Source organism: Streptopelia decaocto, assembly GCF_964273445.1.
Source record: "Streptopelia decaocto genome assembly, chromosome: 2".
NCBI classification, from domain to species: Eukaryota; Metazoa; Chordata; class Aves; order Columbiformes; family Columbidae; genus Streptopelia; species Streptopelia decaocto.
In genome coordinates this window covers 44,284,816-44,307,697 of record NC_138655.1, presented here as the reverse complement: position 1 = coordinate 44,307,697, position 22,882 = coordinate 44,284,816, and the positions used below count along the sequence as shown (strand labels likewise).

General features: G+C 41.6%; 1 protein-coding gene across 2 annotated transcripts in view; it reads right to left on the bottom strand.

The window, feature by feature from the left end:
• Positions 1 to 4,325: 4,325 nt before the first annotated feature.
• Positions 4,326 to 22,882, bottom strand: part of PRKDC (protein kinase, DNA-activated, catalytic subunit) — a gene marked incomplete at its 5' end in the record, with an annotated part of 84,477 nt that continues 65,920 nt past the window's right edge. Inside the window, 15 exons of one of the 2 annotated variants that reach the window (XM_082044771.1) lie at positions 4,326 to 6,245; positions 7,269 to 7,408; positions 7,977 to 8,165; positions 8,610 to 8,811; positions 8,894 to 8,965; positions 10,566 to 10,655; positions 12,562 to 12,654; positions 12,976 to 13,196; positions 13,461 to 13,528; positions 14,078 to 14,282; positions 17,795 to 17,938; positions 18,633 to 18,720; positions 19,647 to 19,858; positions 21,370 to 21,530; positions 22,047 to 22,227. In XM_082044771.1, the coding sequence (XP_081900897.1) occupies positions 6,041 to 6,245; positions 7,269 to 7,408; positions 7,977 to 8,165; positions 8,610 to 8,811; positions 8,894 to 8,965; positions 10,566 to 10,655; positions 12,562 to 12,654; positions 12,976 to 13,196; positions 13,461 to 13,528; positions 14,078 to 14,282; positions 17,795 to 17,938; positions 18,633 to 18,720; positions 19,647 to 19,858; positions 21,370 to 21,530; positions 22,047 to 22,227 (2,271 nt within the window). In that variant the 3' untranslated portion in view covers positions 4,326 to 6,040. Of the gene's footprint in view, positions 6,246 to 7,268; positions 7,409 to 7,976; positions 8,166 to 8,609; positions 8,812 to 8,893; positions 8,966 to 10,565; positions 10,656 to 12,561; positions 12,655 to 12,975; positions 13,197 to 13,460; positions 13,529 to 14,077; positions 14,283 to 17,794; positions 17,939 to 18,632; positions 18,721 to 19,646; positions 19,859 to 21,369; positions 21,531 to 22,046; positions 22,228 to 22,882 lie in introns of those variants that run through there. The other variant, XR_014183257.1, reaches the window with a different exon arrangement.

Genomic DNA, 22,882 nt, shown 5'->3' with positions numbered 1-22,882 from the left:
TTCTCTAAGACTTGTTTGAATGTCCTACTCCAAATCAAGAAAAGAGAAGCATTTACACCTGGAGAGAAAGGACAAGAAACCTTTATTTAAAAAAACATTTGCAGAGGAAAGAAAAAATATTGAATTACTCTGGAGTGTGACTGTGAATCCCAGAGAAGCACCAGGAGCCTGAACTTTCCAGGGACAGCAGTTAAAACACACTGTATTTCTTACTAGTTTTTGCTGATAAATGGGGGCCAGGCCATCCAGGGAAGGCAAGGAAACAGGGCAACGCTTCAGCCTGGCTTTAACCCTTCCTGGTCTCCTCTCCTCTCAACCCAGCCAGATGTGCAGGACTTTTTTGGGGCAGAGGGGCCAGGAGCCTGGCGAGGTTGGGCTGGTCCTGTGGAGCCCGTGGAGCCTTTCTCTGCTCTTGGGGTGCGGCAGCACCAGCAGGACACCAGCTCCTGGGGGATGCATGGGCTGCGGTCAGGCGGCTGCGGAGCAGGACTGCGGGAGGGACACCTCATCCAGGGGAGGCACCTCATGGTGCACCACGGAGTTTCACAGGAAAATGGTGGCTGGACAGTGACAAAGAATCACACACAGAATCACAGAATTGACTTGCTTGGGAAGGACATCAGAGATCATCAAGTCCAACCCTTGGTCCAACTCTAGTCCATTTACTAGATCATGGCACTAAGTGCCATGTCCAATCTCAGTTTAAAAACCTCCAGGGATGGTGAGTCCACCACCTCCCTGGGCAGGCCATTCCAATGCCTGACCACTCTCTCTGTAAAGAATTTCTTTCTAATATCCAGCCTAAATTTCCCCTGGCAGAGTTTAAGCCCATGCCCCCTTGTCCTATTGCTAACTGCCTGGGAGAAGAGACCAATCCCCACCTGGCTATAACTTCCCTTCAGGTACTTATAGAGGGTGATGGGGTCACCTCTAAGCCTCCTCTTCTCCAGACTAAAAAACCTCAGCTCCCTCAGCCTCTCCCCGTAGGTCTTATGCTCAAGTCCCTTCCCCAGTCGTGTTGCTCTTCTCTGGACCTGCTCCAGCACTTCAATATCTTTCCTGAACTGAGGGGCCCAGAACTGAACACAATACTCCAGGTGTGGCCTCACCAATGCAGAGTACAGGGGAAGGATCACTTCCCTTGTTCTGCTGTCCATGCTATTTTTGATACAGAGCCACCTGACAAGGAGGAAAAGGGGGAGGGGTGATTTCCCTGGTTTTCTCCTGCTACCCAACAAGAAGCAGTAGTGCAATGATCATTTTGTTCCACAGCTAGAAGACTGGAATGGCACTTGAGGGCTAACCAGGGAATGGGACATAGAGATGAGCAGATGCAAATTGTTTGGGGAGAGTCAAAAAGACCTGTCAACACACTCCTAGGGAGGGACGGTACCTTCCTGAGGGTGGTGTTGGGTCTGGTAAGGCAACGCAGCGGCTGCTGGATGGACCCTCCCTACCCACTCATCCCACCTCTGCCAGGGCTCGTGCCTCCCCCTCATCCTGAATCACTGCTCGTCTATTGTCCTCACTTGGGTCAGCTCATTGCACTGATCCAGCCTGCAGCCACCTCTCTCTTACCAGCTGAAGGAATTATTTTATTTTTTATTTTATTTTTTTTTAGTTCTTTTAAACTCTGTGCTCTGACTCCCTGCAGGTGTTTGAGCCCTGGCAGTGCCAGCCTGGGCTGGGTTTGTTCAGCTGCACCTGTGGCTGTTGAGTTGCTGAATTAAATCTTCCACATACCCAGGCTCCTGAATGGCCAAGTGCCACAGCAGGGAAACGCTTCGGACCCTGCACTCCTGGTTTTCTCATGCTCTTCGGTGGGTGCCCTAAACCTTTTTCCAATAGAGGTTTTGCATGAGTTTCCAGCAGGAAGGAGATTAATGAGATCAAATTCTCAGCTACGTCTTTGGCCTCACCAAATGAAATGTTGCACAGTATCATTTACCATGAGTTTAATAGACAGGTAGACTGTTACCGTCTCTTGTCCCATCAAAAAGGAAAAACAAAACAAAACAAAACAAACAAGAACAACAAAAGCAAACAAAAAAACTGTAAATAATGTGGAAACTGTAACCGAACAGTTTCCAGTCCTTAACTGCTGCTCCCTCCCAAAACCTTTTGCAACAAAAAAACCCCTCAACACCCTTTTTTGGACACGGTTGGCTTAATGTAAGAGGTAGCTCTTTGGTAGTTTTGGTACCAGACCGGTGACACTGTTTGGTGCTATGGGTGATTGCCAGGCTGTGACCTTTCTGCGTAAGTGCCATTTCTTACAGGCAGCATATTTTAACAATGAAATTTTTGAAACCTAGCTTATTTCCAGATGAGGCACATGGTGTTAATGAAGTGACTTGGCAGATCCCCATCCTCAGTACTTGGGGGGAAAAAAAATAAGGCAGCGGTAATCCTTATTTTAACTCCTTGATTTTGAAAAAAGTTTGTGGGGAAGTGCCTCTAAATGTAGATGCTTACTTCCCTGACTTCAGGAAGCAGCTGGCCAAACCCTTCAGTGTGAGGCCTGAAGAGCTGTAGGAAACTCCTTATTCCCTGCATGAAGATGAGCCTAATTCAGTGTTTTTGTGGAGAGCTCGTAGGCTCCTTTCTGTGCCCAAAAATGTGCTGGTGCTGTACCACATCTCAGCCTCAGACACCTCCAAATAATATTTTAATTGTGGGGCAGTGATGGGGACTAAGTAAAATCCTGAGCACAAGCAGCAGCATGCAGCCGGGAAAGGGGACTGCAGGCTGCAGAGCTTTCCCCTGTGCTTAGCAGTAGTAGTATTTTTAGTTAGAGCGAAATTATGACAGCGATGGTGATGACTAGCTTGAACACGAATATTACTCTATATGCTAAGAAAAATGTACTGAGAATATATGCTAATGGTTTACATAGCTTTTTAGATACAACTAACGAATTTCCAGATCTAGTGCACACCTGGTTATTTAATCTGAGAAGGAGACATTCTGCTGTACTTGCGGATAGTTACTATGTTTTGTTTTGCATCATGAGACCTGAAGCAGTCCCTGACTCCAAGCCACATATCATCTTATTCTTTTCTGGAACCAAAACAAACCCACCCAGTAAAGCCCTGAGCCCAGTGACTTGAGGTTTTCATTCCATCAGTCCTTGCCTTGCTATTTCATAGGTGGGCTCCATCCTTTCCATTTAACTGCTGTATTTTATGGAGAGCAGCACTCTCCAGTCAGGATTGGGTATGGCAGCTGTGATTGACATTTGTCAGAAGTTATGTTCAGGCTTGTTCTGTTGCACAGGGAAAGCTCCATTAGGGCAATTCCACTCGCTCTGCGTAGGATGTTTCTGCTCATGAAAACCCAGCAGCTTTGTGCTTTGCTCCTTACCTGACACCTCAATTTGACAAATAGAATCCTAGAATAGTTTGGGTTGCAAAGGAACTTCAAATGTCACGTACTTCAGCCCCCTGCAGTGAGCAGGAACATCTTCAACTAGATCAGGTTGCTCAGAGCCCCGTCCAGCCTGGCCTGGAATGTCTCCAGGGATGGGGCATCTCCCACCTCTCTGGGCAACCTGTGCCAGCATTTCACCACCCTCACTGTAAAAGATTTCTTCCTCACATCTAGCCTGAATCTCCCCTCTTTTAGTTTAAAACCATCATCCCTTGGCCTGTTGTAAGGTGCCCTGCTAAAAAATCTGTCCCCATCTTTCTTACAGGCCCCTTTTAAGTACTGAAAGGCCACAATAAGGTCTCCCTAGAGCCCCCTCTTCTCCAGGCTGAACAACCCCAGCTCTCTCAGCCTGTTACAACCCTCTTATAATCTTTGTGGCCTCCTCTGGACCTTCTCCAACAGGTCCATGTCTTTCCTGTATTGAAGGCTCCAGAGCTGGACACAGTACAATCTTTAGTGGGACACATATAGCAGAGGTTCTCAATTGTAGCACTTTTAAGGGCCAAACGGGAGCTTTTCACTACTGTTAGTGTCACGGATATGTTATAAGCTTTTTTGCGCTGTTTGGGATACTTTCACCTGCCCGAGGCTTTCATGCCTGGACCAAGGGCCCTTTGCTATGGACTGAAAGGGTGGCGCAGGGCAGCAGTTACCCCAATCCCCTTGCCCTGGACGAGCCAGGCTGTGCTCCTGCTCCAGCCCCTTCCATAGAATCATTTCAGTTGGAAGAGACCCTCAGGATCATATAGTCCAACCATAACCTAACCTAAGTCTAGCACTAAACCATGTCCCTAAGAACCTCATCTAATCCCAAAAGGCCCAGGAGGACTGGGCTGGTGCTGGAGGGAGGCGCACTGCACACGAACATCTCTTGCTGCAGAAGGTATCAAAAGTCCTATGAGAAGAGCCTTGTTAAATGATAAACCTAAACTTTGTCCTCTGCGGTACAGGTCAAAGTACCTAGTAAATATCTGAGGTATGTGCCAAAAGTGCAATGAAACACCTACGACCAGCCACTTCATTTCCACATGCCCCCTTGCCTTTTGATGCAGCTTTTTATTGGGCTTTAACTTTCTTGTATTTGTAGAGTGACAGTGTGAAAGCTGAGTGCCTCGCCTAACCAGGCCTTAGTCATAATGCCACTGTCTTTACTGATACCAGAGATTAAAGGAACAAAATGGACTTACAGTCTATCTATACTTGTGTAAGATGTCTATCACACACTTATGAAGAAAACGCTGTCCATTAATTATCTCTCTAAATGGTTAAATGTGCATGTTTTCTGTGATTAAAATGCTGTAAATTAACTTTTGAAATGAGGTATACATTGGAAAGTCCAGTTTTATTTTTAAATATGTTTACAGAAATTACAGCTGAACAATATTTTTCATTAATAAAACCTGATAAAAATATTCTGAATTTCTTCATTTACAACACTACTGACATAAATAATTGAGCATATTTATTAAGAAGGAAGGTATCAAATAGCAATTGCTGCTGGAGAGTATCTGAAACAAAAAAAAGCTCCCCCCTATTCTTTAGGCCTCAGTGAGCAATATTCCCCATCCTGGGTTTTTCATGGAGTTTTTATGCAGGAGGCAGATCCCCCTGCTGAAAGGTTCATTGGGGACCGGTGCCAGTGGCAGCCATGTCCCTCAGCGAGAGGGGGACGGCTCCATCGCGAGGGAGGTGAGAGGGAAAGCTCACAGACAGTGAAAGGGCAAAGACTCGTTTTTATTACACCTTTTATAATAATTATTAAAAGCCTCAATGGAAGCGATCCTCTACGGTGAATTGTGGGTAAGAAACAATCTTGCCACCAAGGTTACCTGAAGACTGGCTGCCGGAGAGGAACAGCCACATGTGGTACAACCTTGGCACAAGTGCAGCGGCTGTTCCTGTGCGGAGCTGCCATTCTGCTGGGTCGGCCGGGGCTGCTTTTGGCTTTGCCCAAACAAATTAACACTTCTAAAGGACAGAGATAATGGAGTATAACCTCGAACTGTTAAACAACAATCTGCTGGAACAAACTGCCAGTCTCATCATTGCCTTCTCATTATCCAGTAATGAAATAACCACCCAAATACTTTAGGTGTTATCTAAAGCTGAAAGCCATTTTCTGTTTGCCATGTGCCTCACTGTTTCTATTGATATGAAAATATTCTAGTTTTAATTACAAATAACATGTCTGCAGAATGGTTTCAGCTGATTGTCACCAAGGTCTCTGTGAGAGACAAAAGCACAGACTTTCACTACAAGGATGCCTGCAAGTTTGCAGGGTTTGAACTAGCACTTTCCTCTGAGTAATCTCAGGGCCTTTCAAATAAGTCCTTAAGCTCTGTGGCCTCTCCAATTCTTTCTATGTTGATTTTAACACAAAGACAATAAAGCTGCTTTGCTGACCACATATAAGAAAAATAATTTCTAACAAGTCACTGTTTTAATACAGCTTTAATACAAAAAAAAAGTATTTTCTATATTAGTCAAGTTAACCAATAATGATAAAAGTGGTTAAAAGCTTTTTTTTCCTTTTGGCCTTGAAGTTCTGATCTGGTTGCAGCTGTGTTAGGGTACAGGTCCCTTGGCAGACTGGGCTTTAGCGAGCAGTCCCTCACATCCAGGGTTCCCATCCCTCCCAGACTCTGCCAAGAATGTTGGGGTCTGTCGCTTGATCGATGAGGCATCTCACTTGGGTCTCTTCTGAAAGTCCGTCCTCTGGCTCTTTGGCTCTGATATTATGATCAGGATTACCACGAGCCACAGCTGCAAAATCATTATAAGAAGGCAATTTCTCATGGCCCAGGCGTAGTTCATCACTAGAATTGAGAGCACAGAAATAAGCTCTTAGTGAAAGCAACAAGCAAAAAATCCGAGATAGATTTTTAAATATGAAACAGTACTTGAGCAGGATTCATGCAGCTCTATTTTTCAAGATGTGGAGACTGCTCAGTAGTGGTAGAAGGCTTGGCCAGTGAAGACTAGTGATTTCAGATGTCCTTTACTAGTGAATATTTATGATGAATATTTCGACCTTGTTAACTGCCTTTAACTGAAAGAAGGATGCAGCAGTTTACATCCAAGCTGTTATCTCCTTACCTGCCCTGCTGATTTGTGTCTGCAAGTATTTTGCTGCCTTTTCCAGTTCAGCCTTGACCGCAAAATGGACTCCTCCCAAGTCCTGCACTTTTCAGTATTTGTATGGTTTTAAAACATACTTGCTCTCTTCACTTTTTTCTTTTTTTTCCTTGATTAATCCAAAATGTCTTTTTAAAAGAGGATGGAAGGGATTAATTGTACTTTAACTGAACTTCAAAGACATTCTGGCTTGAGCCAGACTTGACTAAACTGATATAAATAAACTGAGAATACCATCAGATTTAAATTCCATGGTTTTGGGGAGCAGCTCACCTCCATGCCTCCCATACAGCTGGTTCAGGTTCCATTTCGAGCAACTGCCCAGCAGAAGCATATCGATGCAAATGCTACCCCTAGCCTAAAAGCTGTGGCGACGAGCATAAAGAACAGCAGTCTGGGGAGTGAGAAGTTAAACAGGCTCACGGGGTGGGGATGTGTGTGCTGCCAGGAACAGTAAAACTGCTCAGAAGGCCTGAGCTGGAGAGGGAACATTCACAGGGAGATATCTGGTGTTTTGGCTGGCAGGGGGATTCAGAGAGCTTTTGTGGACCAAAATGATTCTGACAGGAGATTTGTTGAAATTTTGCCCTGTCTGCTTCTTCTCTTTCCCTAGCTGCCATTCCATCTGAAGGGAGCAAAATCTGACACAGGAGATTGCCAAGGCTTGTAGTGGAGCAGTTTAAAGCAAAAGGAGAACATCTTACCAAGTGACTGCAGCTGGATTGGCACCCGTAAGCTTTCTTTTGACATAACTGACTCTTTGCAAAGGGTACCAGTTTACTTCAGATGTGTTTATTTCCTTAATCCACGTGCCTCCTTTTTTCAGCTGTCTTTGTTCAAAGTTCTACAGAGAAAACAAATTTGCCCTATGTATCATGAATCGCACACTTAAAAGGACCTTTAAGCCATCATAGCAAGTCAAGCCAGTAATTCTTAACTGCATATGCAGTGGACGACAAAGTAGTAAGATGATATCTAGCCTGCTTTTAACTTAAAATTTAATTTACAACTGAAGTTACTGAAGCACAACCAATATCAGATTTTTTCCTCTGTAATTATTAGTTTGATATATACAGTGTTGTTGTGTAAATTCAAGAGGCTCAATGCAAAACATTGAAAATATTTATGCTGCTGCTGCCATAAGTGACATAATGCGACCAAGAGATACCCACGTGCTTAGGATTATCACGCAGATAAAGAACAGTACACTGATAAAACAGACACGTACTACTATTCTTTGTCCATCAACATAGAATTCTGTCATTTTAAATCTTTTAAGCTCAGTTACTCTGAGAACTTAATAAAAAGAAAAAGAGCACTAAGAGACAGCATCAAATATTTTCTTTTCCAGCAGTTTTACCCTTATGGCAATTTAAGAATTTTCACATGAAGAAAAAGAGGAAAAATCCCACCTTCCAATCCAAAGAAGGCTCTTTTACAAATACATCCATTGTGCTGATGAGGAGATCGGGATCCCTACGATAAGCCCTTAGGGCATGCACCATCACACTGTAAATGAGACCCCACTCTTTCACTGGCATCATCAGATTAACAAACTGGCGAGTCAGACGAAAGGGCATCAACTCTGGCACAGGCAAGAACTAGCCAAGGAGAAGGACAGACAAAAGAAAACAAGATTTAAGAAACCTTGGAACAGAAGGATTAGAAATAAACATTTTGCTCTTTTTAAGCTTTGAAACCCAAGTGACCAAGAGGTCACTTAACTGAAAATAACTTGCAACACAGTAGAACAGGACCAAGTTGTGACATCAAAGCTCTAGTCAGGAATATTTAGTGACAGTGGTTGAAAGCATGGCTGAACTATACAAAACACCACCATATACACTCCATGAAATTCTATAGCTCCCTTCATGTCTGAGAATATCTGAAAACACAGATTTTACTCTATTAACTAGAAATAACTTGTAAAGATTATTTTGCATCAGAAGAATGGCAAATGAGGAGCAAATTCAGTACTGAGAATACATGCGTAATCGCACATAATAAATGCAAAAGCTGTAACAAATTAATTAGAGAACAAATACCTGCGTAGCTGAGCCAAATGCATATCCAAAGTCTATTCCCACCATGCCACCTGTCTCCTTGTTAATCATGAAGTTGGACAGATGTCTGTCTCCAATACCAAGTATCCAGTGGCTGATGGACATCAGTGCGTGAGAGCTGGCAAAATGGGACCGCAGGGACAGGAAGGCTTCAGGAGATGTACTCATTTTCACAAAGGCTCGCCTTAAAATAGAATTCACTTGTTGCACACAGCTAAAAAGCCAACATCGGTTTCACGATGTGTAGTCATTAACAGCGCACTTACCGCAGCAGGTCTTCTGGAACGCTACTTTCCCTGCTTTTGAAAGACATCACTGTTTCTGTTCGGCTAGCATTTCTACAAATGAATGAAGGAATAATGTTAGCTACTGAAATAACAGCCCACCAGATGTTAAAAGTCAAGATGTGTACATGACTGCATTGGCACGTCATAACCCAGCGAGCAGTACAGCAAGCAATGCAGAGTTTGCCCAAAATTGTTTATTTGATATTAGAAATAGCCCCTCCTCTCTTTTTCTCCCAACAGTTATTTCCCTGACTGACATTTCTTAACACAAACCTATGTAGTTCTGTCAATTTTCCCCCAGATTAATTAGATGGGTCAAGTTTTAATGCAGCAACATTACTGTGCCCTTTCTGGTTGGACAGTCTCTTCCAAGCAGAGAAACCTGTTATTGTGGCCTTTCAGTACTTAAAAGGGGCCTATAAGAAAGATATTTTAGCAGGGCTTGTTACGACAGGACAAGGGGTCACGGTTTTCAGCTAACAGAGGGGAGATTCAAGCTAGATGTGAGGAAGACATTTTTTACACTGAGGGTGGTAAATCATTGGCACAGGTTGCCCAGAGAGGTGGGTGATGCCCCATCCTTGGAGACATTCCAGGCCAGGCTGGATGGGGTTCTGAACAACCTGATCTAGTTGAAGATGTCCCTGCTCACTGCAGAGGGGGTGGACTAGATGACCTCTGAAGTTCCCTTGCAACCCAAACCACTTTATGATTCTATGAAACTAGGGCCCTAATTAGGCCTCTCAGCAGCTTGCAGAGGCTACACCGACACTAGGAATTAGTGCAGCACAAAGGCAGGCAGCAGCACTGAACAGGTGGTGCTGAGGACATCCATGGCCTACACATTTGGGGAGGGTAACTGCTCTGGCCTAGCCCACATCTGGTCCTGAGACCTCAGTGCTGGTGAGCAGCTGGAATGTGCCTGAGTGTTCTCCCAGTCAAGTTTCCTCTGACAGGAGCCGGTTTATGTATGAGGAGACAGCTCGGCCACGGAAGCCAGTGTGAGATGAGTGGGGGTGGTGATTGGGAATTTACTTCAAAAGCACAACTGAATACAAGTATTAATGTAGACACAGCTCAGTTAAACGAGTCAATTTTCCTTTAAAATGCAAGACCCGCTTAAGCGGGTTATTAGCTCACCAGAAACACTCCGCCGCCAATTTCACTTCCCCCTGTGCTACAGTGCTAGATCTAAGCAGGTGTAGAAATTCCTCCAAGAGGATGCTCAAGTCATGACCCCAATCACCAAATATTCTCAAATTTTCAGTGAATCACAGTGATTTTCTGTCCAACTTCAGCAGGTGCTCTGGCTCTGAGGCAGCTTACCTAACTGCATAATTAGGAATAAGACACGTAGTAAATAAAGTTGAAGAGGAGCATCTGCCTCTAGACACTTTCTTAAGGAAGTGAGCAAGCTTCTGGAAGCCTTCCTGTGCTCTGGTGTGATTTTGGCAGTATTAAACTCCTCCTGCAGAGCATCTCCAGTAAGACAAAGCAGTACAGCAGGCAAAACAAACAAACAAAAAAATTATCTAGCCAGCATATTATAATGCAGATCATATTTTTCCTGGAATCTCTACAACTCTGTGTGTGTGTGTGTGCACACACTCCAGTTTCTGTATTTTACATGCAGTTCTCTTTTAAAACCTACCTGTACATAACATGGTATCGAGAGATGCCTTGTGCTTTCCCACTCATCTTGTACAGCCACTCAGAATAGGTAGCACGAGGTCCTTTTTGGCTAAGGAAAAAAAAAAAGTGCTGATGATTTTCTTATATTTTCTTACCATTCTGTACTTGAATACCCCCAGGCTGTGCTGCTATAACAGAGGAGGTTTTTATGCACAGGAGGAGTCAGGAAGCTACAGCCTACGTTAATTTTAGCCTTGCTATGGAAATTATGTTTCTGCAGTCAGCGCATAGGCTGATCCATCCATCTCCTTCCCCCAGCTCTGAATGCACTTCAGTCATATGTGACAGGAGATTAGACATCTCAAAGGTGTTAATTTGTCAATAGGTACCGTGAAAATTAGATGCTGCCTTGAGAAGAAAGGCCCAAAATAATTTCTCCAGGGAGGGAAAGATATTTTTAACACAGTCTTGTATCCATTTGAGAGAGCATTATGCAGCCTACCATTATGCTGCTGTTTGTCCATCCAAACAGGTAGGGAATGCAGGAAGGACATCTGTTATCTCCTCAGTGTGTAAAAGAGAGGAGGAATGGGGGCTTGAGGTATTAACCCATAAGCAGCTGGTCTTCATTAGTTGCACTGCTTATAGAATAATTTGATATTTTTCTCCCATGTTGACTAAATACACAAGACATTAAACTTCTGTTCCAGAGAGGCAGCAACTCAGCAAGCACCCGCCTTCTCTCTTCCTTCCAAAGCAAGTTCTGAGATATAGAGCTCCTTTCCATGTAAGAAGTGTTTATCATTTATAGACTGTGCAGCCCATCACTTTGGGATAAAGAAAAGGACTACAAAACTTCAGAAAGTCATTCCCTCTGTCCCAACCAAAATATCGCCTGCAAGGATTTGATCAGAATTTTCCTTTGCAAGTGCTGTCATTCAACCATAGCTCAATATAAAGTGTCTTAATTGAATTGTTTGAAGAACATGTGGGAAAATATTTAAAGTCTATACACAACAAGAAAACAAAGGTTTTTTTGGGGATAAATCAGTAACTTTTTAAAGAAAGACACTGATGATCTATATTTAGTATATTATTATGGAAATTTTCTCCCCTTATGAGGTGGTTCCATGTGAGTCCTCCTCCACTTTCCCAGTCAATGAATTGAGACCAACATAATAATGCTGCTGTTCACAAAAGTGAAGCATACAGCAGTAACAGCAAGAAGAACTAAACTGCTCACAAATCAAGTAACTGTAGAAAAAAAAAGAAAAGGCTCTTTGGAGTCCAACCTCCACGCTGGAGGTTCCTCCCACCTGCCCCATAAACAAGAGAATAGTAAAAATAAATGGTGACAACAACGCTTTGATAAACCCACACAGAGATTATGTACTGTGAACAACATTGGTAAATAAAATCACATTTCTAAATTCCAGGATAGAAACCGTCTGAAATACTAGAATTGGATCAATTTTACAAATATTCATCCTCCAATCACAATCAAAAGAAAGCTAATTTATTCAAACCCGGCATTTGTATAAAAACAGAGAGAGAGAGTTCTTTTACAGTTGTATTCACTGCAGCTATTGCCCATATTCCCCATCCCTGACTCACTGTTGAACCCAGGTTCTGAACTGTTCTGCCCCTGCTCCCCTCCCCTTTGCTCCCCCTCGCAGACCTACCCATTTCCTGCCTGATCAAATCAAGAGATCAAAATCCTTTGCTTGTAAAAATCAATCTGCTGATAAGGAAATGGTGATGATAATGACGTCACACATGATTACAAGCCTCTTGTTTAAACAAGCTGGGTGGAGGATACTCCAGGTACAATGGTACTCATAAAACAAACAGTTGCCAATTACTAATTTGGGTCAGGAAGTACAAACTGCCTCCTTGCTTATAGGTGCTTTTATTCCATTCTTTTAAAAGAAGAAAATGCTGCCACAAGATTGACAGTATCAAAAAAACCATTAGTAGCGGTCTCTATTAGAGCAAACAGCTAAAGGAAGCATTACCTGTTATAGTTCATGTCTTCCTCTTCAGACATGCTATTCTTAAGGAATTCTTTTAAAGTACAAGTATTTTCCAGCCACTTGATGAGTCCCAATCTGGAACAAAAGAAGTCAGAGATGTGAACAAGTAGCTCAGAGTTGAATTTCAGAGGAATACCAGGAATAAGAAGCAACATGTTTTAGTGCCTGCTTGCTAAAAGAAGGTTGAAAGCTACCAATTTAAATATACTCTGAAAAACAGTTTCCAGACAAAGCAATTTCAATGTTGTTTAAAAGGTAAAGAAAAAAAAAAAAAAAAGAGCCAAGACACAAACCACTCTGAACCAGAATCTGGCATAGAGAAATCTCACTTTCCAACGTCCCAACAGTAATAAGTGTTAACATAAGGATTTCTGTCCCTTCAAGATAAATGCCTACCTTGTTGTCACAGGGATGACCTGGTAAGTTTTTAACTGCATATTCCTTTGGCTACACATAGCATCTTGGGAAAGGATAATGTTCATAACATCAAACAGCTGCTCAATACGTTGGTCTTGTCGCAGGTCTTCACCACCTTTGACAAGAAAAGGATACTCCTGCTCGTCACTGCCTCGGATGGTTATACGTTTCGGCTTCCTCAAGGATTCCATTACACTTATCTTGGAAAAATGACAGGAAAAAGCAAAATGTTTGTGACAGAAGACTTGGCCTTACAGAATAATCACTGAAATTAGGCATATCTATAATTCCTAGATGGCATAATCAAGTTGCTCAATTACTACTAGAGAAACAAATGCCAGAGCTTCCTTTAGATGCTGCAAGACGCACACACAAGCAACAACCTTGTTCTTATTTTTTCAAATGGAATAATACGGACACAAATTTATACCACACAGGATTTTGACTCAAACTTATAAACATACCCGTTCATCAAATCCAGATATTTTTGCATGGTATTCTGGCAGTGGTTTCCCTTTTCCATCATACTGACCTGAAGGGATGGTGGGGAAAAAAAAAAAAAAAGAAGAAAAAAGTTAACATAGACTGATTTTATTTTTTTTAAAGTGTGTTTAGGAACAGAATACACTTCCAAATATCTTGTCAAATTGGTAGAATGACTAACTGTGGAGAAAATATTTTTAAATACATACAAATCATATGATTTTATCTGAATTACTAATATGCTTTCCTGTTAAGCTGTTAGAATTGCAGCTCTTAATGGTTTCAGAGGCCACATCCTTTTTGAACTGGATTTAAGCATATATTAGATTTATATATCAGATTTCCTGGAGTCAGGTCTTAAAAAAAATACTAAGTTCTTAGGTAAGAGATACAATTTTAGATACAGTTTTAAAAATCAGGGCTTCAGCATAAGAACAGATGTAAGAGATGATGAATGAACAGAGTTATTTCAGATGAAATCTACCTCTGTATAAGGCCAGAAAGAAGGGCCATATGGCCAATGTAAGAAGATGACCGCAGGAACAGCAGCTTTCTTGTAAGGGAGACAGTTCACCACCGACACCGAAGGGGAACTTACCAGGAACCTCTAGTTCGTTCCTCAAGAACTCAGCTCTGAATTCACTCATCCATGGTGAATATTCTTTCAGGTTTCTGGGTTCTTTATGGGTTTTGTTCATTTTTGAGAGGAGGGAAGCTGCAATTGCATCAAAGTCACTGGCATTCATGTCCAACAGTTCTGAACCACCTCTTCCAAAATGATGGTCGAAGTCCTTCCCAAAAGCCTGAGGTTCGTTTATAGAATGGAATCCTGTTAACATGGTGCTAGGAACTCCCCAAAAACACCAAAACAGTACCTTCCTATCTACACACACGGCTTCATCTGGGCTCCAAAAACAAATCAGTCCTCCTTCCACTCCAGTTCTTTTTTTCTCCATTATTTCTAACCTGTCAGAACCCCCCACTGCTTGTTTGGTAGGCCCACTAGCTATTATCTATAGAAATATCTACTTTTTACCAACTCAGTGATATCAAAGATTTGTAGAATTAGATCATAAACCTTTTTGCCATGTCAAAACCAGAAGCTAATCCCTTTTTACCTTCCTCCAGCGGCACTTGGATTCTAGATGAGCAAATCAATAATGCTGCTCATTGAACTTAATACACATACCTCTCATTTGGTTACAAAAAAAATAATGTTAGCTAGTGAAATATATATAGAAAATATAAATATTTAATTTTGTACCTATTAAACAAACACGAATTCCATTACTAATCTAAATATAGGATTAATGTAAAAACATGTAATTGATGCCTCAGTCTTTAGATGTTATCACACTTTCAAATTGCTGTAACAAAAGCCAAAAACTCCTAAACTATGCAATTTACAAATGGTAAAAAAAAAATACACATGGATAAGTTAGTTAATCCTTCTCCCTGCTCCCCCGCCCCCCGTATGAATAGTCTGTGCTTTATGGAAGGTGTGGGTTTTTTGTTGGGTATTTGGTCTGATGGTTGGGTTTGTTTGTTTGTTTGTTTGTTTTAAAGAAATGAGCAGCAACTGTATTACACAGCAAGCAAATACAGCCTAATTTCATATATACATTATTTGCTAACCAAAAGATGTATGTATATGTAATGCATGTCATCAAGCTTCATGTATTAAGATAATTTTTTGTGTTGTGTTAGAAAACATAAATTTAAATGTTTTATTTGCTATCACATTTATTATTTGTGATCTGCTTTGAGATAATCCTGGGTGTAAAAACGTATAAAATCATATTTTAAAAGTATTTTAAATATCCTGAAAAAGTGCAAAGACATTTCATACGGATCCATTTAATAAACAAAGTATTATCTGCAAGTAGTTAACTGAGTTGACTTTTTGTGTTCATAATTCAAGGTTCTAGAAAAAACAGATGTCCCCTCTTGGACCTCACTGGTATTAACGGCTTGGAAAGATACGTAAGCTCCCTTGTTTTTTCAATGCCTGATCATTTTTCTCCCAAGCTATGAAGGGACGCAGCTATTTCACTGAAGTAAATACAGAAAATATTATCCTTCTGAAGAAGAGACTGCCAGTCAATGTCTTTACCACTTTAAATCTATTCCCAGATGATCATCCAATTGCTTTCTCTGTTAAAATTCAAGGCAGCAAATATTTAATAGCCGTAACACTATTTTAATTAATATAATCCAACAACAGTGTTCAATTTATGCATGACTGGAATTTCATGTTAAGAATAAATGCAAGATTCTTATTGTTTAAGGTACATAAATAATACATATGAAGATTACAAGCCTGAAGTATGCCACATATTAGAGCAATTTTATGTGTCAGTCAAGAGATATATATATTTTTTTTTCCCCAGCAAGGACACTAGAAACTATACAGTTATCCTCACAGCACACTTTGTTTCTTCATGAATACTGACTGCATCATGAAGGCAAAGAGTTCAGAGCCTGTGCACCATCACCCTGACCCTCTTCTCCTGAAGCCACCAGTGTGTGGAAGGAATGCTGCTCTCCCTCTTCCCCCTGCAACAGAGGGGAACAACCTCTTCTTGCATCTCCCCCGCTGTTCTCTCCCCATTTGGTTTAATTCAATAACAATTAAAAAAAGAATATATATATATATATATATATCCACCAGCACTACTTATAGTGTCCTTTACTAGTGCACATTTCAGCTTTTTAAAGAGCCATGGATTTTTTTAAGTGGGCCAAAGTACATTCAAATCATCCCAACAACCAAGCGCAGACTGTTTTGTGCCTGTACCCTGGACGGCTCAGCCTACAGCTGCTCCTCTCCCTCTATCCCCACCCCGGCAGCACCACATCCTGCAAATTTTCATTCCCGCACTCTTAAGTTCAAAGTAATTATCAGACACCCAGCTTGTCTTGCAGCAACATATTGAAAGGGCCAGTATGCCCCTAAATTCCTAATTACCCTTTTTGCTGCTGCCTCACCTCACATCCTCCACCTTCCCTGCTCATGGGGTAGGCATCTCCCTAGAGACACTCGGCTAAGTTTATCTAATGCTAATGTGACATATGAACGACTATATGGGAGAGACCTGGATGCACCCAGCCCTGGCCATGTCACTATGCACGTACAGTACAAGCAAACAGCCAGGCTTCTACAGGAGTATCACTCTCCTGGCCTCCAGCAGTTTGCAGCTGAGGGATTTCTGGACCCAGAAATGTGTATTTGCATATAAAAGCTCACAAAGCGTTTTACCCCTCTCCATGCTATTGTGTACTTGCTATTCGAACCCCCGAAAGCAGACGTAACACACTACAGCAGGAGGTCAGGTATACTGAATGAGGAAACACTTCTCCCTGTTTGTTTTCAACCTGCCATTTCCATACAGCATTTACTTCACGCCTGGCACTCCTGATATTAAGAGCTTCATTTCATCTGGCCTCACTGTGTCTTTTCCAGCTGGAGGAATGCTACAGTTGGTTCTTGTTCAGAGGTTACTCTGTACCTCTGATTATTCCCACCGCTCTGAACGTCATCCAGTTTCTTTATGTCTACACTGAGAACTGCAGATGAGGACTACGGTATTCCAGAAGCGAGAGTCAGAGAAGGCTACTGTGTCAACATATAAATCCATGTTTTGCTCTCTATTCTTAAAAAAATAGCTGTTTTTCTTTTTTCACTGCTCTTGAATATTCACAGCTGATGTTTTCACAGAACTAGCAGAAATCAAGATTTTGTTCTTGAATTGCAATAGTCAGCTCAAACCCAAAGCATTTATATATGAAACTAGGGTATTTTTTTGCCATATGCATCACCTCATTCTTCTACACTGACTTTCTCTATTTTAGATCTCATTTAGCTTTGTAAAGTCCTCTCTGTAATTCTTCATAGCTGTAACCCTGAATAACTTAATATCAACAGCAAATTTCAATAGCATGATAGAGCAAAACACCCCAAAGTGCTCATATGTCCTTGGCAGCAAGGGGAAAACCAAGGCCAGATTCCTGTGCAGGTTCATGGATGGTCAGAGAGGCCCAGGCCCTGAGAACCTGGCAGTGTGCAGGCACAGGGCGGGCAGAAGCTGAGTAAGAGGGAACGTTTAGTCCTGCAGGGCAGTCAGAAGTGGAAAGTGAACTATTAAAAGTCCATAGCTTCTAGCAGAGAAATCCCAGTCCTGTGCTCCTGACTTGGTCTCTTGTCTCATCCAGTCCTGGAGCACCTGTAAGAGCTGTGATCTGGTCCCCTCTTTTGACTTTCTAGTCCCTTCTAGAAAAGCACATGATGCCAACACTACTCAGTAATCACACGTACCTCAATAAACCTTCTCCTCAGCAATCCAAGGCCAGGAGCCTCTAAATTTCCCAAATTCTTATACATTCCTTCGTACATTTCCTTCAGCTTATTTTTATTCCTCTGAGCTTCTCTCAACTCGTTTCTGACATCCTCAACCCAATCCTGCAAAGACAAGGAAACAGATAAATAATGAGAAAAAGTTTACAGACTCACACTCTTTGGTAATCTGCTCAAATTGCATTTATGTTACTGTATTTATTAATAGTCAATGTGTCTTTTGACAAGCAAAAGAGCAATCAAAGCACTATGGAAATATTTCCCTTTCATTTCATTTCTAGAGAAAATATTTCTATGTAATAAAGTAACATAATTATGTTTACTACCATAGTGTCTAGTGCAAAGTAAGAAAGCCCCTATGGGGCCAGGAGTGGTATCTAATACAAGATAAGAATCCTTTGGATGATGGACTCAGAATATAGACAGGGAAGCCCAGCAGAGAGCAGGGAAAAAGCAGAAGAACACAGGTAGTCACAAAACATACAAATGGCCCCAAGCAGTAATTCTGTAACACTTTTGGAACGATTAAGGAAAACTGACCATGGGACAGGGCAGAGACCCTGAAGGAGAAAGCTGAAAAGCACCCGTGCAGAACAACCAAGAGGGGGAGACCATCACCAGTAAAAGCTGCTGACAGCACCCCAACATCATCACCAGTCGATTCTGGGTTGAACCGCTTCCTGCGGCTGTGGTGTCAACTGAACTGCGGCAGCCTCCACCCAGTACTCTCCTTCTTAAATGGAGGGTGAGGAATGAAGGGAAAGGTAAGGAGAAGAAAAAAAGAAAAGAGACAATTTACCTTAAAAAGCATTACAGGATTTGAGAGCTGTTCCAGGGAGTGAATAAAATCTTGAACTACTCCTCCCCTGTCCAACTTATTTTTGATCCTTTAAAAGAAAAAGACAAAATGCATCACAGAACACGAACTGCCATCATCACCTAAGCCTGCAGATAAGCAATGCTCCCGATTGTCTGCTATGTTTATTCAAGAATCTGACTAAATAATCTGGGGCTAAGTAGGACTCCCTTCAGAACTCTCTCATGGGCTGCATGACTGTCCTTGACATGCGGCTCCTGATTTTTTAATTAAGCATCATACTACAAAAATAGGAGCTTGGTGGGGGAGCACAAAGCATATTTGAAACATAAATGGTTATTTATTGCATAGTAAAACAGGCAAGGGAGGGCTTGTAGAGGAATGCATGTGCTGCACACTGAACAAGTAGAGAAGACAACAAAGAGCTGTCATTCCCCAAAAGATAATGTGCATCCATGTCACTAGCACTCGCTGAAGTCTGGTAGGAGCATTTCTTCTATTCAAGTATCTCTACCCTTGCTTGGTATTACAATGATTCTAAATGTCCAAGCTACCTTCATCTTCATCTTTGATGGGTACTGACTGTCACTGCTAAGTCTGCTACAGTAAGAGTCTAATAATGCACTGAATTTCCCTTCACCCTCAGCAGAATAGGAAAAGGAAAAAAGAATCTTTGACTACCACAGAATTACCAGCAGAAAGGGCTTGCCCGCTGTGGTCTTCTTGTTTTTCTTTGAAAAAATTCTAACTTCCCACAGCCTGGAGACTGTATGTACTCAACACTTCAGAAAGTATTCAGGCCACCAACTTGAGTATGTCTAACAGTAAGAGAACTTATGTATTGGTTTTCCCTGTGCCTTTAAATGAAAATGCAGTGTGCATGGGACTACCCCTAAAGAAAACAGTTTCATTAGAAAAAATAAATATCTCCACTCCTGAATAATAATAATAATTAAAAAAAAACATACAGAAGAGCTATTTTGATAGCAAATTCACCTTTCTACAAACTCCTTGTTCTTACAACCAGCTGCAGTATCTTTGAAACAATAACTTTCACTGCTGATCATGAAAGGGTAGATGATTGCCTGCGGATAGGTATTTGCGATCTCTTCAACAGTATGCTGCACCGCTACTGCTTCATCCTTGTCAAGTAGTGCCATCATCTGGCTAATCCAACCAATGAACTGCCAACAGGGAACTGAAGAAAGCTGCAAAAACACAGGCACTGCTTTCAGCTTTGGTCCTCCTTGAAAATATCAGACACAGCAAACACAAACAAAACTGCTCTGTGGGCCAGCCTGACAGACAAAAACATGTGAAAAGGAAACAAAGAATATCAACTCAGTTGCACAAAATATCCCTCAATGAAGCAGATTTCATTATTACTATTATTACTACTACCACCACCACTAACTGCTGCTGCTTAATAGGTTTTCCTTTACAAAGATTTGGAGTTTGTTGGCTTTATACTCAAACTTGTGGCTTTTCTGTCTGGATACAATACAATAATTTTTGATCACCCCATACAAACAACTCAAAAATTTGCAGGGATAGTTCAAATGTCACTGGGTTGAAGTCCTTGTTTGAGTAAAAAAAAAAGCCAGGAAGGAGAATACTTTAACTCCTACCACTGTTTTTAATTCCTTCATTTTTAAAGAGGTTTGATCTTGCTGATATATATTTACTTCAGTAGAGCATCCCCTGACAATATACTCTATGCTCATCTCACTCCAAAAGCCATTATTACTTTTGAAAGGAGTGCTACAATTTATTTCCTTGTGATAGCATGAAATGTGAGACCAGACTCCAACCCCTTTCCTCCTGTCTCATCCCTTCCTAAGTTTCTAACACTGTTTAAGATCGGAAACCAGTCTTCATCTCACAGGAAGAGAGAGGAAAAAGAAATGCCCAGTGAAGTTATCTTCTGGGTGAGGTTTGTTCACTGGACCAGGTGTCAGGTTCTGTTTGAACGGCCAGAGTTTCACCGTGGCCACACCTTGAGCACCTCACCTGTTTTTGCTATGCTCTCAGTTTCTTGGGATAACTAAGCTGCATTTCTGTCTCTCTCAAATTCTTCCTCTGACAGGCCCTGGCACCCCATGAGCACCAGCACAATGGGCTTGGAAAGGCGGGCAGGCCAAGGCAGGAGCGGGCATGAGTCACAGAGGACATCTCAGCTTCCCTGTCCCACAGCAGGAGGGAAGGCAGCGCGGCTCACGCTATCCTGCCGCAGAATGGCAATGGAGGGACAGGCCGTGGAAGGGAGGAAGAAGCTGTAGTAACCTCGGAAGGAAAGGGAGAGGTGGGAGAAGTGGAAAATGAGCCTGGAAAAGCTGTTGGGTTTCCTGCATACAGGAAACTCAACCTACAGGACTAAGATACATTCCTCACCCTAATCCTACATACCTTTATCAGCCCACTTAAATCATTCAGAAGGAAGAAAAAACGCAACATAATTTCTGCCCAGCAGCTCTCAGACTAACATTTGGAATCAAAATAAGGATAAAAAGTTAAACTTTTAAGAAAATTAGTTCCTGTCCATATGAATTAGATTCAGCAAGTTACAAAAAAGACAAGGAACAGTGATTGGATAAAATTGATCTGATTTACCTGAGGCAAAACTTACCAGTCTAACCTCTCCATCCATCCAACCTCCACCCCCACCTTTTAAATTTGATTTATAGCAACATTTGCTGTCAGGAAAATGGAAGCAACTAACCTCTCGTGTCACTAGACCCAATGTCTCTGCTGGATATCTTTCAATTATTTGCAGCAGTCTAGGAAATCTCAGCCTGGCTTCTCTGGAGTTTAGTTTTAAAGCTTTTATCATTTTCTCCACCACAATAGCTGGGAATAGCTGCAGATCTGCAGTGCTAATTTCTGCCAAGAGACATTAAAAAAGAATTATCAGAAACACCATCACTCATTCTATGTCTTTGATCATATGGAACATTCATCTTTACAATTCAGTATTTTTTTTTCCCCATGTATTTTGTATTTTTACTTTGTTCTCCTTCCCATCTGTTTGAACTGCACACATCAGCAACACATGTTCTTGGGGACTGTAAGGATTAGCTTTATCAGGAAGCTGCATCACTGCTGGTATCTTGCCTGCTTTAAACACAGCCCTGATGTGGTCTGGGAAGGAACAAGAGAAGCATCTGCTGGATATGATATATTCCTCACAAGTGAGAGGGAGACTACGAGTGATTCACTAGTACCAAAGCTAGCAGTAATATTGGGAAAAAAAAGGGAATATAAATACTGTTGAACTGGAGGACAAACTGTTCCATTTAAATTCAAGCTGTGCTACTCAGGGAGATCTCCTGGGTATCACAAAAGCTCACGTATCACAGATAAATCCATCTCACATGCTCAGTAGAAATCCTGACTAACCAAGCAAGCCGCCTTCTTCCCTACGCAGATGTTGGTCACAGAAACCAACCAAAGTCATATATGCATCGATAACTCCCATCACATCTACATGTTCCATGGAGCGGGACTGCACCTCCTCTTCAGACTTCCTTGCGGCACTGCTGAAACTCTGAAAAGCCTTCTTGTTCAGACCTGCCAATACCTGAAATTCAATCATAAGAGAAAAAAAAGACACGTTAGCAAGTAGCATTCAACAACTATTTTTGAAACTGGAGCTTGGTTGCAAGTCTTCAGTAGATAAAACTTAACTGTACTAGAGGTTTTGAGCAGCGAATACAAAGGAAAAAAAAATGGGGTATTATTTCTAGCAGTAATTTCCAGAATTTTAATTTCCACAATTTTCAATGGAAAAAATATAAGACATGCTTTTGTCTTTGGACATGTGGAATTTTTGTAACTGTAAAAAAGTTAATGTTACTAGAATTTCTGCAAATAGTTAACAGAAAACATAATAATAAAAAATGCCATTTTTTCCTAAGACATATTTGCAACATCTGCATAACAGCTATACTTAGAATTTGTGTTTAAAAAAGCACGCAAACTGTTTCGAATATGATGTCTTTTTCCCTATTACAAACATAGTCATAACTAATCATACGTTTCTAATGCAGCACACGCAATGAAGGACTTGGCAAGATGCTTTACAACTCAATGTTTATAAATCAAGTACATATGTTCTCATATTGCCAACAAGCTTACCAACCTCAGATATTGTAGCTACTGCAGTTATTAAACATACAAAATTGCTGCAAAGCAAGTTGGAACAACTGAAAAGTGCCGTAACTGAAATTAAATAG